The sequence below is a fragment of the Pleurodeles waltl genome, chromosome 10, assembly GCF_031143425.1.
Source record: "Pleurodeles waltl isolate 20211129_DDA chromosome 10, aPleWal1.hap1.20221129, whole genome shotgun sequence".
In the NCBI taxonomy this organism is placed as follows: Eukaryota; Metazoa; Chordata; class Amphibia; order Caudata; family Salamandridae; genus Pleurodeles; species Pleurodeles waltl.
Window position 1 is genome coordinate 599,308,604 of NC_090449.1, and position 13,316 is coordinate 599,321,919.

The following is a 13,316-nucleotide window of genomic DNA, read 5'->3' on the forward strand; positions in this document are numbered from 1 at the left end:
GATACTTCAGCCGGGTTGGAAGAGGAGCAACTGTTTCATTCTAGAGGAAGTGATGCAATTGCCCTTACTAGCCATTCTGTTTTAGTTTCCACATGCAACAGCAGGCTAGTTTTGTGTCTCAGAGCTTCGGCGCTTCCTCTTGGCAGCACCATTCAAGCTTCAAACCACAACATTCCTTGAGGCGACTGTGAACCTTTCGGTGGCAAATGGCTATTGAGGTTTGCAACTTCCCTCAGCCTGGTATCACAGCATCTCTACACTTAAGATACATATTCCTTTCAAATAAATCACTTAAAGTCACCAATATTAGCATCTGTTCATCCTGGCCCTGGTCCTCTGTCACAGAGTGCTATAAAGTTAGATAATATCAGCCACCTCAGCTTTCCTCAGGCTTTTGCTAATCACATGTCCCTCACCATTCCGAGACCACTTTTCCAGAGACCCGGCCCAGGTCATCCATTTTTCTGTCTTCTATACCCTGCTACTCTAGTCTTTCTCCTGCCCTCTGTGCTTTGCATGACAGTACTTAGGTTCTACTTCAAGACCTCTGCCCTTACAGCCCTAAAGGCTGGTGGCAGTGAACCACACTTTGAGTTTTTTGTGTTTTGAGTGGTCGAAGTAAAGGGAGACATAATCCCCGGCTGTGTTGAAGGGAGATGTTAGCAGGCTTAGGCTAATTTCCTAGAGTTTTAATATCCTTCCATGTTAATCTGATATAGATTATGATAGGTTGTCGCACTCCCCTGCCCTTAGTGCACGTTGGCCTGACAACAGGACATGGAGGAATGCTGAGGCTGTTGTTGAAGAGGACACTCTGCCACTCTGCAGCAGGCTACGCGTTTCATTATTTTTCTATTGTTCTCATTCACCTTCCAGATGCATTTCTTTCAAAATGCAGTAAATGAGCAATATAACACAAATGTGAGAGAACTGTTGTTCCAGTGTGTATTGCAAAATGTACTGTGGAGAAACTTGAACACCTCCAAATTGTACACGTTGGAAAATCGTTATTCATTGAAAACAATTTAATCAGATATTTCCTGATGTAGCTGTGTGTGTGTGTGTGTGTGTGTGTGTGTGTGTGTACACACGGCGGCATGAATTTGAGCAAAAGAAAATCTTCACAGTTGAAGCCAGTTTCTTAATATAACCAGGAACACAATAACTATGATCTGACTAAGGCAATATTTTGTGTTTTTTCCAAAGGGTTTTATTAAAGCAAAGGGCTATCCAGCCACCACCAATGTGGAAGTTGTGAATGACGGAGCCGAGTCAGCCATGTTCAAGCAACTCTTCCAGAAATGGACTGACATTGGAGAAACTCAGGGGCTCGGCAAAACCTTTAACGTCGGCAAGATTGGTGAGGCAGATATATCACCTTCTTTGATAAATGTAACCATGTTATCATGAGCTCTGTCAGTTTTTGTTTCCATGTTTGTGTTGACCAGATTGCTACAACTCAAAACTGAGCAACAAAGTTATTTTCCTCTCTAAGTCCTTTAATACATAATTATTTGTAATACTTACTACCATCTGGGCTAGAATTAAAATCAGTTCTGTTGATTTGAATAATAGCAAACACTCCTAGATGGAGTCCTGCAGTTTGCAAGATGGTAGGCTCATACACTACATCAACAAAGATCAGGCATTTGTAGTCTGAATCCCTTCCCAAAATGTTTAACTTACTGACTTAGTTAAATACATTTAAGGTAATCAAAGGGTACTCTGTTATCTAGAATTAAGATGCATCGAAAATATTCTGGAACAAATATAAAGAGAAAGAATATACAAATGGAATCACTTAAAATCTGTTTAAGAAGACTACCAAAAATAAATAACTCTAGGTTTTGATGAAGAAACTCTCGGTAGCGTTTTCGTGGTCTCAGTTGTTCACTAAATCAAAGCCAGTAATATTCATGTACACAATTATTGCATCCACTACAACGTCTGCCTCAACATCAACAAAGTAAATATAAGTTTCCTTTTCTTATCTCCACATTTACTCACAATATACTTACCTTGTGTTAGTGATTGGTTCATTGTAGAGGTTGCACTATTTTTGTCATGCAATATACTGCTTGCAATACAGTCATCCCTCAGCTCAGCAGTGTCACTGATGACAGGTGATCTTTGGGAATGATATGTATGATATGAGGTAGTGATCTGTTTTCAGCAACAGAAATAACTGTTTGTTGTTCTAGTTGTGGAATGTTATGGGCTTGGCACAAAAAAGCCTTCGATAAATGCTATGTTCCACTGATTATGTTAAGCACACTTAAATGATTTGCCTCATTTGCTTATCCCAGGAATTTTGGGTTCCATTTCAGTATTTGTTGGCCACCCAAATAGACCATGACAATACAGTGTTATGTTGGTCTTAGTAAAATATATTTTCAAGAGGCCACTTACAATCAATGCATTTTCTGGCTACTGTGACTGGTACCCGGAGGCCATCACCTGGCAAAATCTGAAAAGACAATAGACTGTACAAATCGTGGCTAAATAACTAATAAAAATAAATGGTAGAAGAAAATTAGAGCACATGTTGGCACTCTGTGTCTCTTAAGAGATTCAAGCCAGCCTCTCACATAGTCATCGTGCATAATTTTAGTGCAATACCTTTCAGGGTAAAGAACACAAACTAGGGCTAGTCACATGAAAGTAGTCACTATGTGCCTGATTTATGGAAAGTTAGCACCGCCTTTCTGTCATTTTTTTACGCAAAAGCAGCGCAAACCTACAAAATATAATTATATTTGTACGTTTGCACCGCTTTTGCATTAAAAAATGACGGAAAGGCTGTGCTAACTTTTCATAAATCAGGCCCTATGTACCCAACAGAAATACTGTCCCGTTTATACACTTATGCAGTTCATGCTTCCCACAGCCTCACTAAATCTGCTCTCTTCTCTTGCAGCCAAGGTGGATCAAGTTAAATTTGATGTTACTGAGTTGTATGCCAGGCCGGAGTTGGCAGCGCAACAGAGGATGGTAGACGACGCTTCAGGGAACGTGAAGGTGAGTACAACCGTCTGAGGACATTGAATGCTTGTTATTTTCATTTGTCTTTATTGCAGAATCTCACCTCTTGTTGTCTAATTATTGTTATTATTGTTATGACTTCTTCATCAGTTGAATAGTAATGATGTAACTTTACTGTTAGGAAGATCCATTGATAAAAGATGATTATGTGTTGTGTTTTTGTTTGTTTAAATATTGAAATTAATTTCTTGTATGGTATATAAATCCCTTGCTCTGAACCTGTGAGTTCACAACTTCTTCCCTTCCTCTTATGCCAGACATCACATCCATTGTGATTTAGCGCATAGGAAAGGGTTTATATCGCTCGCCTCAGATGTCATGTGGGATGGAAGAAGTATTGAGTGGGTGAAATTGCTAATTTTTTTCTCTGACATTTTTACGAAAATTTCACTTAAGAAGTGAAATGCATTTTGTAAGTTGTCTGCATGAAGATTGTATACCAAGGCATACAGTGCATACAAAAGTCATATGCAATACTGGTGGAAGACTGGTTTCTGCAGTAAATATGTGTTGGCCACAGCATACATTTGACACAGTTTGCTTGATAGATTTTAAGCTCAAACCGGTCTCCTGTCAGTGAAAGGCATGTGAAAAAGCATTACAAGGTGAAAGGGAAAATGTCTGTTATATCTGAAACTCAGCACATCAGGATTTTGTCAGATTTATCTTACATAACAGAAATTTCACCCAGTCCTAGTAAGTAGTCAGTGATCTGCCATTTGACATGGTCGCCAAATGTAGATAGGGCCCACAAACTCTTCTACATTTTGGGGTCCTACCTCTTGTCTTTCTTTACCCTCTTCGATTCCAGCTGTGAACCCACCAGGTTACTAAGGTAGAGCCGGTGAGCCAGAGGCTGATGGGTTGATCAGATTTTAGCTGACGAGCAGCCTCTGATTACTGTGTGCATTAAGTAAATTTAAATGTTGCAAACCACACAACAAGGAAGACGCTAAGTTCGTTTTTCAAGCATCGCGCGTCAATGTGTGGGTGAAGGGTGGTGTGCTCTTTGAACAAGTTATGTGGGCAGTGGGGCTGATAACTGTGTCCTTTTCCTCTCTCTCCAACCTCAACAGCTTCCTCTGCCATTGTTTGCATACTCTTATCTCTGTTAGTCACTGAATCGAAAAATACCAAAAGCATGGGCTCAGGGAAACTAAACCTCGAGATGAGCCACTTTTGTTTAAGATGGAGAGATGTCACTGTAAAGACCTGTCTACCAGGGATGCAGAATCCTGCAATGCTGCTGTTATAACCTTCTTTAAGCTCTGGGGCTAAACGTAAGGCACCTTCTTCGCCAAGGGAGCTCACCCCGAAAAAGTGATTTCTAAGCATATGATTTCAATTCTTTGTATTTGCAGGAGACAGCTACATTTAACATTTTTGAACAGAGTTAAAATCAGTAAACATAATCAAAACAACAGTTGACAAGATGCATACATACAGACACACACACACATCCTTGTAGGCATGGGGGACAAGCGAAGCAGAGAAGACAGGAAAGGGAATGGTTGCTGTGCATTACCTCTTTGTTTATCTTCCTCGTCCTAGTCTTTACAATATGGCCCTCGTCTCAATCCACAAACAGTTTTACCTATCCTAGCAGATCTGTTTACAGAGCTAAAGGTTAGTCATTTGTAGATGGTTCCTAATTTAAGCCACACTGCTGTAACTTACACCCAAAAGTAGAAGGAAGCTCTAATACTTGGGTAGACTAAACACTGTGTCGAAGAAGGCCAGGCCTCAGAGTAATGAAGATTACCAGTAAATAACTGGGTTAATTCTTGTAACCTGTTTTTGAATTTTTGGGCAAAGATACTGACAGGCACTGCAATAGCAAAATGCCATACATTAGTGTGTTTATACACTTGAATTGTTTTGGTAATCACTTTGTCACCGGTTTAAGTTATAATCAGAAAGGTTGAAAAAAGAATGCAAGGCTATATAAAAGCCCAGAGGAGATATTGAGTCTCCTCCTATCCTTGGTGAAAAATAAGGAGAAAGGCTTGCCAGTTTTAGTGGCAGCCATGACACTGAACTGGAGAGGGATACCTAGGGGTCGTCCCAATCAGGGATATTCATCAAACATCCCATTGAGAATGTTAGTTGGGGTGTTGATAGCTGGGTCGTCCGTATGGGAACAATATGGGTTGGTCAATACAGAGTATCTCTATGAAAATGGTTAACTGAAACATATTGGGCATCATGGAGATTAGTAGGGGTTGTCCATAACATGTGGGGCCCAACAGCAACCACTTAGCCAGGGAGCAGCTGCACACTGACCACACTTGTGACTCTGGGCAATGGGCAGAAAGCAGTGGTCCTAATCTACAGGACTCTCCACCAAGATTTAGATGGGGACACCCACTTCCTTCGGGACAAATGAGTTCAAGCCTTGGGACAAGACATCACTGACAAAGAATGAAAATTGGCACTAGGATATCCCATCCAAGGTTCTAGAAAAGCCAGTGTCTGACCAGCAATTTCACTTGCATAGGGCCTACTTTACTCCTGGAGGCTGGGACTAATGTACCACCATATAAGTGCCCAGTGTCCCAGATGTGGTGCAGATGATGCAGACTTCATCAATATAGCATGATACAGCTGAAAGGTGGCAGTCAACTGGAATATGGTAATATCCTAGCTAGAGAAAGTTACAGGCCGCCCTAATCTTTCTAGCCCCAAGAGTTGTTTGTACGGGCAGTATCCTCATCCGAAAATTGGAAAAATGGTAATAGGTTCACTAATTCGTCTCTCACACAATCTGGAAATCCCAGGGATGCCTCTGCATTTACTAGTGGAGGGGTGGGGGGGAGAGCTGGTGAAATACTGAACTGACATTAAATTAGAGTCACTTAATAGAATAACAAAGAGCCAGGTAATCATGAGCGTACACAGTGGCAGGAAGAATATCTTACAGCCTTCCTGGGAACAACAGCCACCAAAAATGACACAACTCTGGCAACAGCAACGTAAGGCCCAATCTAGGGAGAAACAGGATGAACAGACACAGCTCACACTGCCTAGCGCAGCTCCTCCATATGGGCGGAGGAGCATCGCCCCTCACCCCCAGCAGCCACCGCTGCAAATCCTTTCACAAGGTAGGGAAAATAAAATGTGTTTATTATCCCTTCCTTGTGAAATGGGAGGGGCCACGGGGTGACGAGCAGAGGGGAGTGCACTGTGCACTCCCCTCACTGCGCATGTATGTTTGGCCGGCCATCTGCGGCCGGCCAAACATGCATGCGCAGTAGGCTGTCTCCAGCCAGGGCGCTCCCAGCCAATCCGGACACTGCTTTGAGCAGCGTTAGGATTGGACGCAGGTTAGGTTTGGAGCCCGTGTCTGCAGCTTTCAGAGGAGCAAGGAGCAGCGCGGCGCGGGAGGCGAGGTAAGTTTAAAAAAAAAAAATTAGTTTAATTTTTAATTATGTGACCCCGTCCCCCCCTGTGCCCCCCACCACCCCATGCGTTGCCCCACCCCACTCCAGGAATTCCCGTTAGCCGCAACTGCACACTGCCCATCATCCAGGAGACCTGATATATTTACGAGGCGCACAATAAACAATGGTCCTGCACTTTACTTATTTTGCACTATGATGCACAGGATTTCCTTAATAGAATGGTTAATAACAACATTCACTTCCCCACCCCTGTGCCCCGGTGATCCTGTGGATACATTATACACCCCCGACAGGCTCGGTGGTCGAACTGCAATTCATCCTAGTGGATTTTCACAGGAGCTTCAAGAAAGTGAACTAATGACCCTGGTAAGGCCACTGAAGGTCGGGACACATTATATGTACCCAGAGGTCAAAGTGGGTGGTATCTGAGGGGCATGATGTGTCCATACTTTTTTGATTTGACAAAAACAGTTCCCCTGCTTTATGTTAATAAGCAACTATCCTTGGACAGTTAATTCTGACATTTGAAATGCCCCTGCTGGAGTGGTAGTGGAGAGGGTCTCCTGTGCTGTGAAGCGAGGGAGGGGGAGACAGCTGCACAAGAAATACACCTTCTTGCCAGGGTGCCCACTACCTGAAGGAAATGTTAATGTGCCCATTTGGTTAATCAGCAAATGTAAAGTCTGCTTGGGATTCGGTAATGGCTTTAATTGATGGAGTCACTTAAAGAGTATTCTTTTTGAGGTGCATTGAAAGGTGACCTGATAAGTCATTTGTGGCCTCATTTACAATAAAATGATGCAACCACTTCATTTTGAAAGTGCAGGGATGCATCGTTTTTACAGAAATACACACACAGGCGCACAAACTGCTGCCTAGCGCCAACGCAGGCACCCTTGTGCCATGGTGCAAGGGTGCCTGCGTTGCAGGGACGATTGTTTATGTGCAAGAAGGGACACCTTCCTGCACATAAACAATCGTTAATGGTGTTTTTCTCTTTCTATAGTAAGAGAAAAAAACGTGGAAAAATAATGCTATTTCTCCCCATTGCGCCGCTTTAATGCCACCCCTCAGGTGGCATAGGAATCTGACGCATTCCCGGCCTTGTAAATCTGGGAATGCGTCAGGTTCTATGAGTGCTGCATGGGAACACCCACAGTAACACCCATGGAGCCCCCTTTTCACGCAGTGTTATGCTTGAAAGGGGGCCATATTTACAAGGCTGTGAAAATCCACACAAGATGACTTTGTGTGGCCTTGTAAATATGGGCCAACACACTGTGCCACTCCGGTGGCGCAGTGTGCCGCTAGGGCCTTGTAAATGATGACCTGAGTGTGTGCTTTTAAGGGACAGTTAGAAACAATGATTGCACTAGGAACCGTACCCATATCACTCAGATCTATATTTTTGAAACACCTTTGTATCTTAAATCTAAATCCTTTTCTGCATTTTGTAGCAGCCTATCTTATACTGTGTCTAATGCAATATATATTCACAGTGCTTTCTGTCTAGGGTGACCAGATTTTAAAAAACAAAAACCAAAAGATTTATCAAACATAGAAAAAGGACTGGAGTTTTACATCAGCAAGGGGCACAAAATAACTTAAATGACATCATGCATCAACATAGAAGCACAGGCAATGAGGCACTAAGAAGTAAATTAAAAGCAAAGTTTAAACCTAGACTTTTGGGTGTTTATTAAATTGTGTTTCTCGTAAGAGCTGCTAACTCCTACTGCCTTTGAGAAAAATAAAAGCTTCCCTTTGTTTTAGTCGATCCTCTCTAAACACCGGGACACAAGCTAAACTTGTCAAAATCTGCAGAGACAGCTGGTGAAAAACCAGGACTGTCCAAGCAAATCTTGGACGCCTGGTCACTCTATTAATGCCATGGGCTGGGACCTTGTAACACGAAAAACTCACAAGTCACTATTCCCTGCTGCACCCACCAGAATTCAGGTATGCGCCCCCCTGCCAGCAGCCGTAAAACCTTTAAAAGTAAAAAGATAATGAACAATGTTTATTATCATTTTATTTTTAAAGGGCGGGGCTATGGGGGATGACAGGGAGGGAGGGTAAGCGGTGTTCACTCCCCTCAGTGCACAAGTGTGTTTGGCCGGCTGTCTCAGGATGGCCAAACACACATGCGCACTGAGCTCTTTCCAACCCGGCACTATGTTGCCGGGTTGGAGACAGCAGGCCCAGGCTCCCAGTCTGCCTGGGAGCGCAAAGCCAGGGCGCTCAGGCCAATCCTGATGCTGCTCTCATGCTACCAGCAGCGTTAAGATTGGCCGCAGGGAGGATGACAGCTTGTGCCTGGGAGCCTGCAGTCCAGCGGAGATGTGAAGAGCGGCGTCGTGGTGAGGACGAGGTAAGTTTTTGTTTCTCCATTATTCATTTGCTTTATTCAATTACCACACTCCTCCACAGCTGCAACTGAGTCTGTAGCTCTGTGGTTACAAACACAGATATCTGCAGTGCACCCATTAACCAATGGAAGTTTCACAACGTTAGCTAGTGCATCTCTCACAGATTAGTTTAGCTTGCATTTACTTGTTATTTAAGGAGTGTGTTATTTTATATGCAGTTAATTGAAGAAGAAAGACCAACAAGATAGTTACAGAACATTTTCTCATTGTTAACCAAGCCCCACGCTCACTGACGCCGCCCCTATTGGACTCAGGATCACCGTTTCCATACTTTTTTCTATGCACTGTATGGATTCCGTTTTAAATAAATTACATGTGAGGTAGACATCACATTTAGGATTTTCACACGGTGTCCCTCTGGTGTGGGTAGGGGTGTCCTTGGGGCTTGGGGAGGGCACCTGTGGGTTCTTTCCATAGTGTTTGACCATGGAAATGGGTCCACGGGTCCCCTTACGCCTGCCCAGACCCAGGCGTTAAATAATGGCGCTAGGCAGAGCTGCCATTATTTAGGTCTGCCTCCCTTTTTGCACCAATTTTGCACGGGAGGATAAATAAGGTGTACTAGGGCCTTAGAGTCATTTTTTGGAAGGGAACGCCTATCTTGCATCTCATTGACGCAAGGTGGGTTCACGCATCCCAAAAAAAATGACTTTGACTCCAATATTTTGACGTTAGACTAGTCTAGCGTCAAAATATACACATGGAGTGAAGTTTGCGCTGAATTAGCATAAAAAAATTACGCTAATTCAGCGCAAACAGAGTATAAATCTAGGCCTATGTGCCTTGTGTTCATTGGTACTCTTACAGAATAGAAGCCTTTCTCTTATCCTTCTCATGGAATGCTTCAATGCCCAGTCCTAGAATGGGGTGAAAGAAAGAGAATGAACATCTCTAGATTAAACAAACTCCTGGGGGGGAAGCAGTACCAAAAAACTATCAAGAGATTCTTAAATGAAATGTCTTTGGGCATCAGAAAGGGCTCTCCGAGGGACGATAGGACAAGAGACTTAATGAAGAACAGGAGGCAGTCAAAAAACATTTGGAGGAGCAGAGCTTGGAGCTAATCCAAGATAGCCACTTAACAGCTAGAGCTCCAAGCCCTGATCCCCCAGTCAGCTAATTCGCTAACATTAGAAGATGATCATGGGCGCATCATCTTGGGTAATGCCCCTGAGTCAGGCGTGTACCTGCGGAGGAATGTTGACTCATTGCAATTGATTCGGGGCAATGCAGAACACCCATGCGGTGCACAGCCCTGAAGGCCCGGCAGCAACAGTGGCAGTTGGTGAGCCTGAGGCCATGCGCAGGCCTGAGGCACCAAGATATCCGACATCATCTGCGGTGTCCCTGGGCCTATCACCCCTGCAAACGTGATTACGGCCATTGAATTAGACCTACTTCTTGATTCCGAAGCAGTGATACGCTCACAAAAAGGTAATGCCTACTGCATGCTCCCTGCTCATGCCAGAGGCTGCTGAGTCTTCACCCGTGTTCGAGCTTGCACTATACAGTAACAAGGAGAGAGCTGTGGGGGCCTTGGTGGAGGCCAGGGGCACTTTTAAAATGCTAGATGCCCATGTGGCATTCCAAATAGGCGCTCCCGTCAACCTATGTACTACCGAGACTGCTCGGGAACATGGTACAGACATGAAGATGCCACTGCTCAAAATGAAATGCTTCCTGAGTGCGATTGATGGCAAACTAGATAATCGTACCTCCTGCTTGGACCAGATACAAAGTATACTAGATGGGCAGGACTCCCACCTGGATGGCGCTGAACAGTGCATTGATGACATTGAGGAAGGTTGTACATCTGTGGGACATAAAATGAAAACACTTGCAAAAACCTTCCTGATGGTCCAAAACAAGAATGAAGGTTTGGAAGTCAGGTTATGTCGTTGCAGTGTTAGAGGGTCAGATCATGTGGAAACTACTGCAATGACATATATGCAAACCTGCATGGAAAAACTGCTACTTGACATTTTTGTGCAGATCTCCTTCTCCCCGATGTTTACAATTAACAGGGGCTGTAGATCACTGGGGCCACTCTTCGATTGGTCATTATGGTGCTTCTAAATTTTAGGGACCATGACACAATTCTGTGGCTGGCTAGAAAAAGGTAAGATTGAACATCAAGGGACATCATTCAGACTTTAAGCAGTCTTTATGTGCAGCAGGCCAGGAAGGCATATGTGAATATTGAAAAGAAACTGTTAAGTCATAAAGTACAGTAATACCTGACAGAACTCAGAGTGAGATGGAAGGACAAGACACACACATACTCCACACTAGAAGATACTGGTAAATTGTACAAGAGGTACAATGTAAAAAAGCAGACCAAAACAACGGCAGGAAAAAAGGATGTGCAGGGGACAGAGAAGCAGTCAGTGACAATGACTTAATATTTGCTAGGCTGTTAGTCACTGTGGCACAAACACTTAGCCAAAGGCCACCTTTTTAGAGGGCATAAGGACTTTCTAGTACAGACCAATTGGTCAAATTACTGAAACACTTATGGTGTGCGGGGGAGGGATATAATCACCCGGGTGAAAAAGTGAATAACAATTTATCAAATACAGAGATGGCCCCATTTATCATAGTCTTGTGTTGCCCTTGAGCCACACAAGCTAATACAAGTGCAACGCAACACTAAAGTCAGATTTACCAAGCAACAACAGGCCACCTGCGTGGCCTTGCAGTGCTTCGTAAATCTGGAGTAATGCACTCCAGTAAGTCCTTTCCTTGCATTACTCTACCCTTGGAAGGCGTTCCATGGGTTGAGTTTGGGTGTCCCAATGCATCCACTCATGGATTTTGTCGCATTCCTAGATTTACCGGTAGTGGTAGATCTGGGGATATGTCAAAATGCTACTCTTTCCCAGGGGAGGCGTAACACGTAGGAATATGTTTGCTTCTCCAATTTTTTTTACTCTTTCTAGATGTGCTGCATTCTGCAGCACACATAGAAAGAGGAAAAAGCCTCAGAGGATTTTTTTGTGCACAAAGTTGTCCCTTACTGCACAAAAACAATCCTGCCTACAATCAGAGTGCCTGCATTGGCACTAGGTAGCAGTTTGTGTCCCGGTGCAGATAGGGGGCAGCAACACGTTGTATAATGTTAAATACAGCACATTCCTGCCCTCTCCCTTGCACACAACAAAGCAAGGTTGCTTGCTGCGTTGCTTTGAATGAATGTTTGATTAATCTGGTCCGGTTTGCTGGAATTTACTGTAACAATTATGGCAGGCACTGGGTGGACGGCTGCAATATACCGGTTGATGTGTATATCACCAATATAAGGCTAGGAACTTACTACTTATGGTTTGATTATATATTGAGTTGTAAGGATGGACTGGGAAAGTTCAGAGTCAGTGAGGGTGAGGATATGTTGTGTTTTTGCAGCTGTGATCGTAAAACTGTTTACAATTGTAAATGACGCTGTTACAATTCTTCTAGAGTTGAGGTTGAGATACAGGAGATGCACATTAGTGATCGAGGTGACAGGTAGACAACACTGTATTAATTATAAGAACCTCGCATGGAATGTGAGAGAGTTAAGGCCCGTATTTATACTTTTTTTTGCGCCGCATTTGCGTCGTTTTTTGACGCAAAAACGGCGCAAACTTGCAAATTACCATTGTATTTTGTAGGTTTGCACCGTTTTGCGTCAAAAAGCGGCGCAAATGCGGCGCTAAAAAAAGTATAAATACGGGCCTAAATTCCCACAATAGACAATAGAAAGTATTGGAACTTTTAGATAGGCATCAGGCGGATGCCGCCAGGCTGCAGGAGACACAGCTCGTTCCTGACAGGCCACTTGCATTTGTTTTCAAGTAGGACACTACCAGGTTCTTTGTGTCAAACAGCACATACTCTTGCATGGTTTCCATTAGTATACAGTACCCTGACAATTTCCGAATGTGCAATACTATAACAGACTCTTTGAACGATACACTACAGGGGCTCACCCAGTCACACTGATTAATTTACATGTCCAAACACAGATGTCACTATTACACTGGATGAAATATAGAACACGTCTGCACCTAGAGGATCAAAGTATCATGTGGGGAGGGGGAGTGATTTCACTTTGGTGCTAGGCCCAGTAAGGGATAGATCAAATGCAACTGCATCAATGTCCCTATAGTCACAGAGATACTGCATTATTGAGCTCGGATCGGCAGAGAGATGGAGGGTAGAGGGAGATGCACAAACACACTTCTCGGCAGTACATCACTCCTTCCTGTGTATTATTTTTGGTTGTGCTTAACTGTTCTGATGGGATTGATTCTCACAATGTAACATCTCCAGCACACACTTTTAGGTCATTTTTCGGTGTTATTGCAAATAGAAATACTAGCTAGATCAGCCATGATGCAGCAGCAGCAGCAATTCCCAGTGGTCCAAGATGCAGTATTCAAGCAAGAAATTGCCTTCGCCATAA

General features: G+C 43.5%; 1 protein-coding gene across 1 annotated transcript in view; it reads left to right on the top strand.

Moving 5' to 3' along the window:
- VILL (villin like) overlaps positions 1-13,316 on the top strand; it is a 240,640-nt gene that overhangs the window by 162,228 nt on the left and 65,096 nt on the right. Inside the window, exons 10-11 of the mRNA XM_069211055.1 lie at positions 1,207-1,360; positions 2,918-3,018. Coding sequence (XP_069067156.1) covers positions 1,207-1,360; positions 2,918-3,018 — 255 coding nt within the window. The remainder of the gene's footprint in view (positions 1-1,206; positions 1,361-2,917; positions 3,019-13,316) is intronic.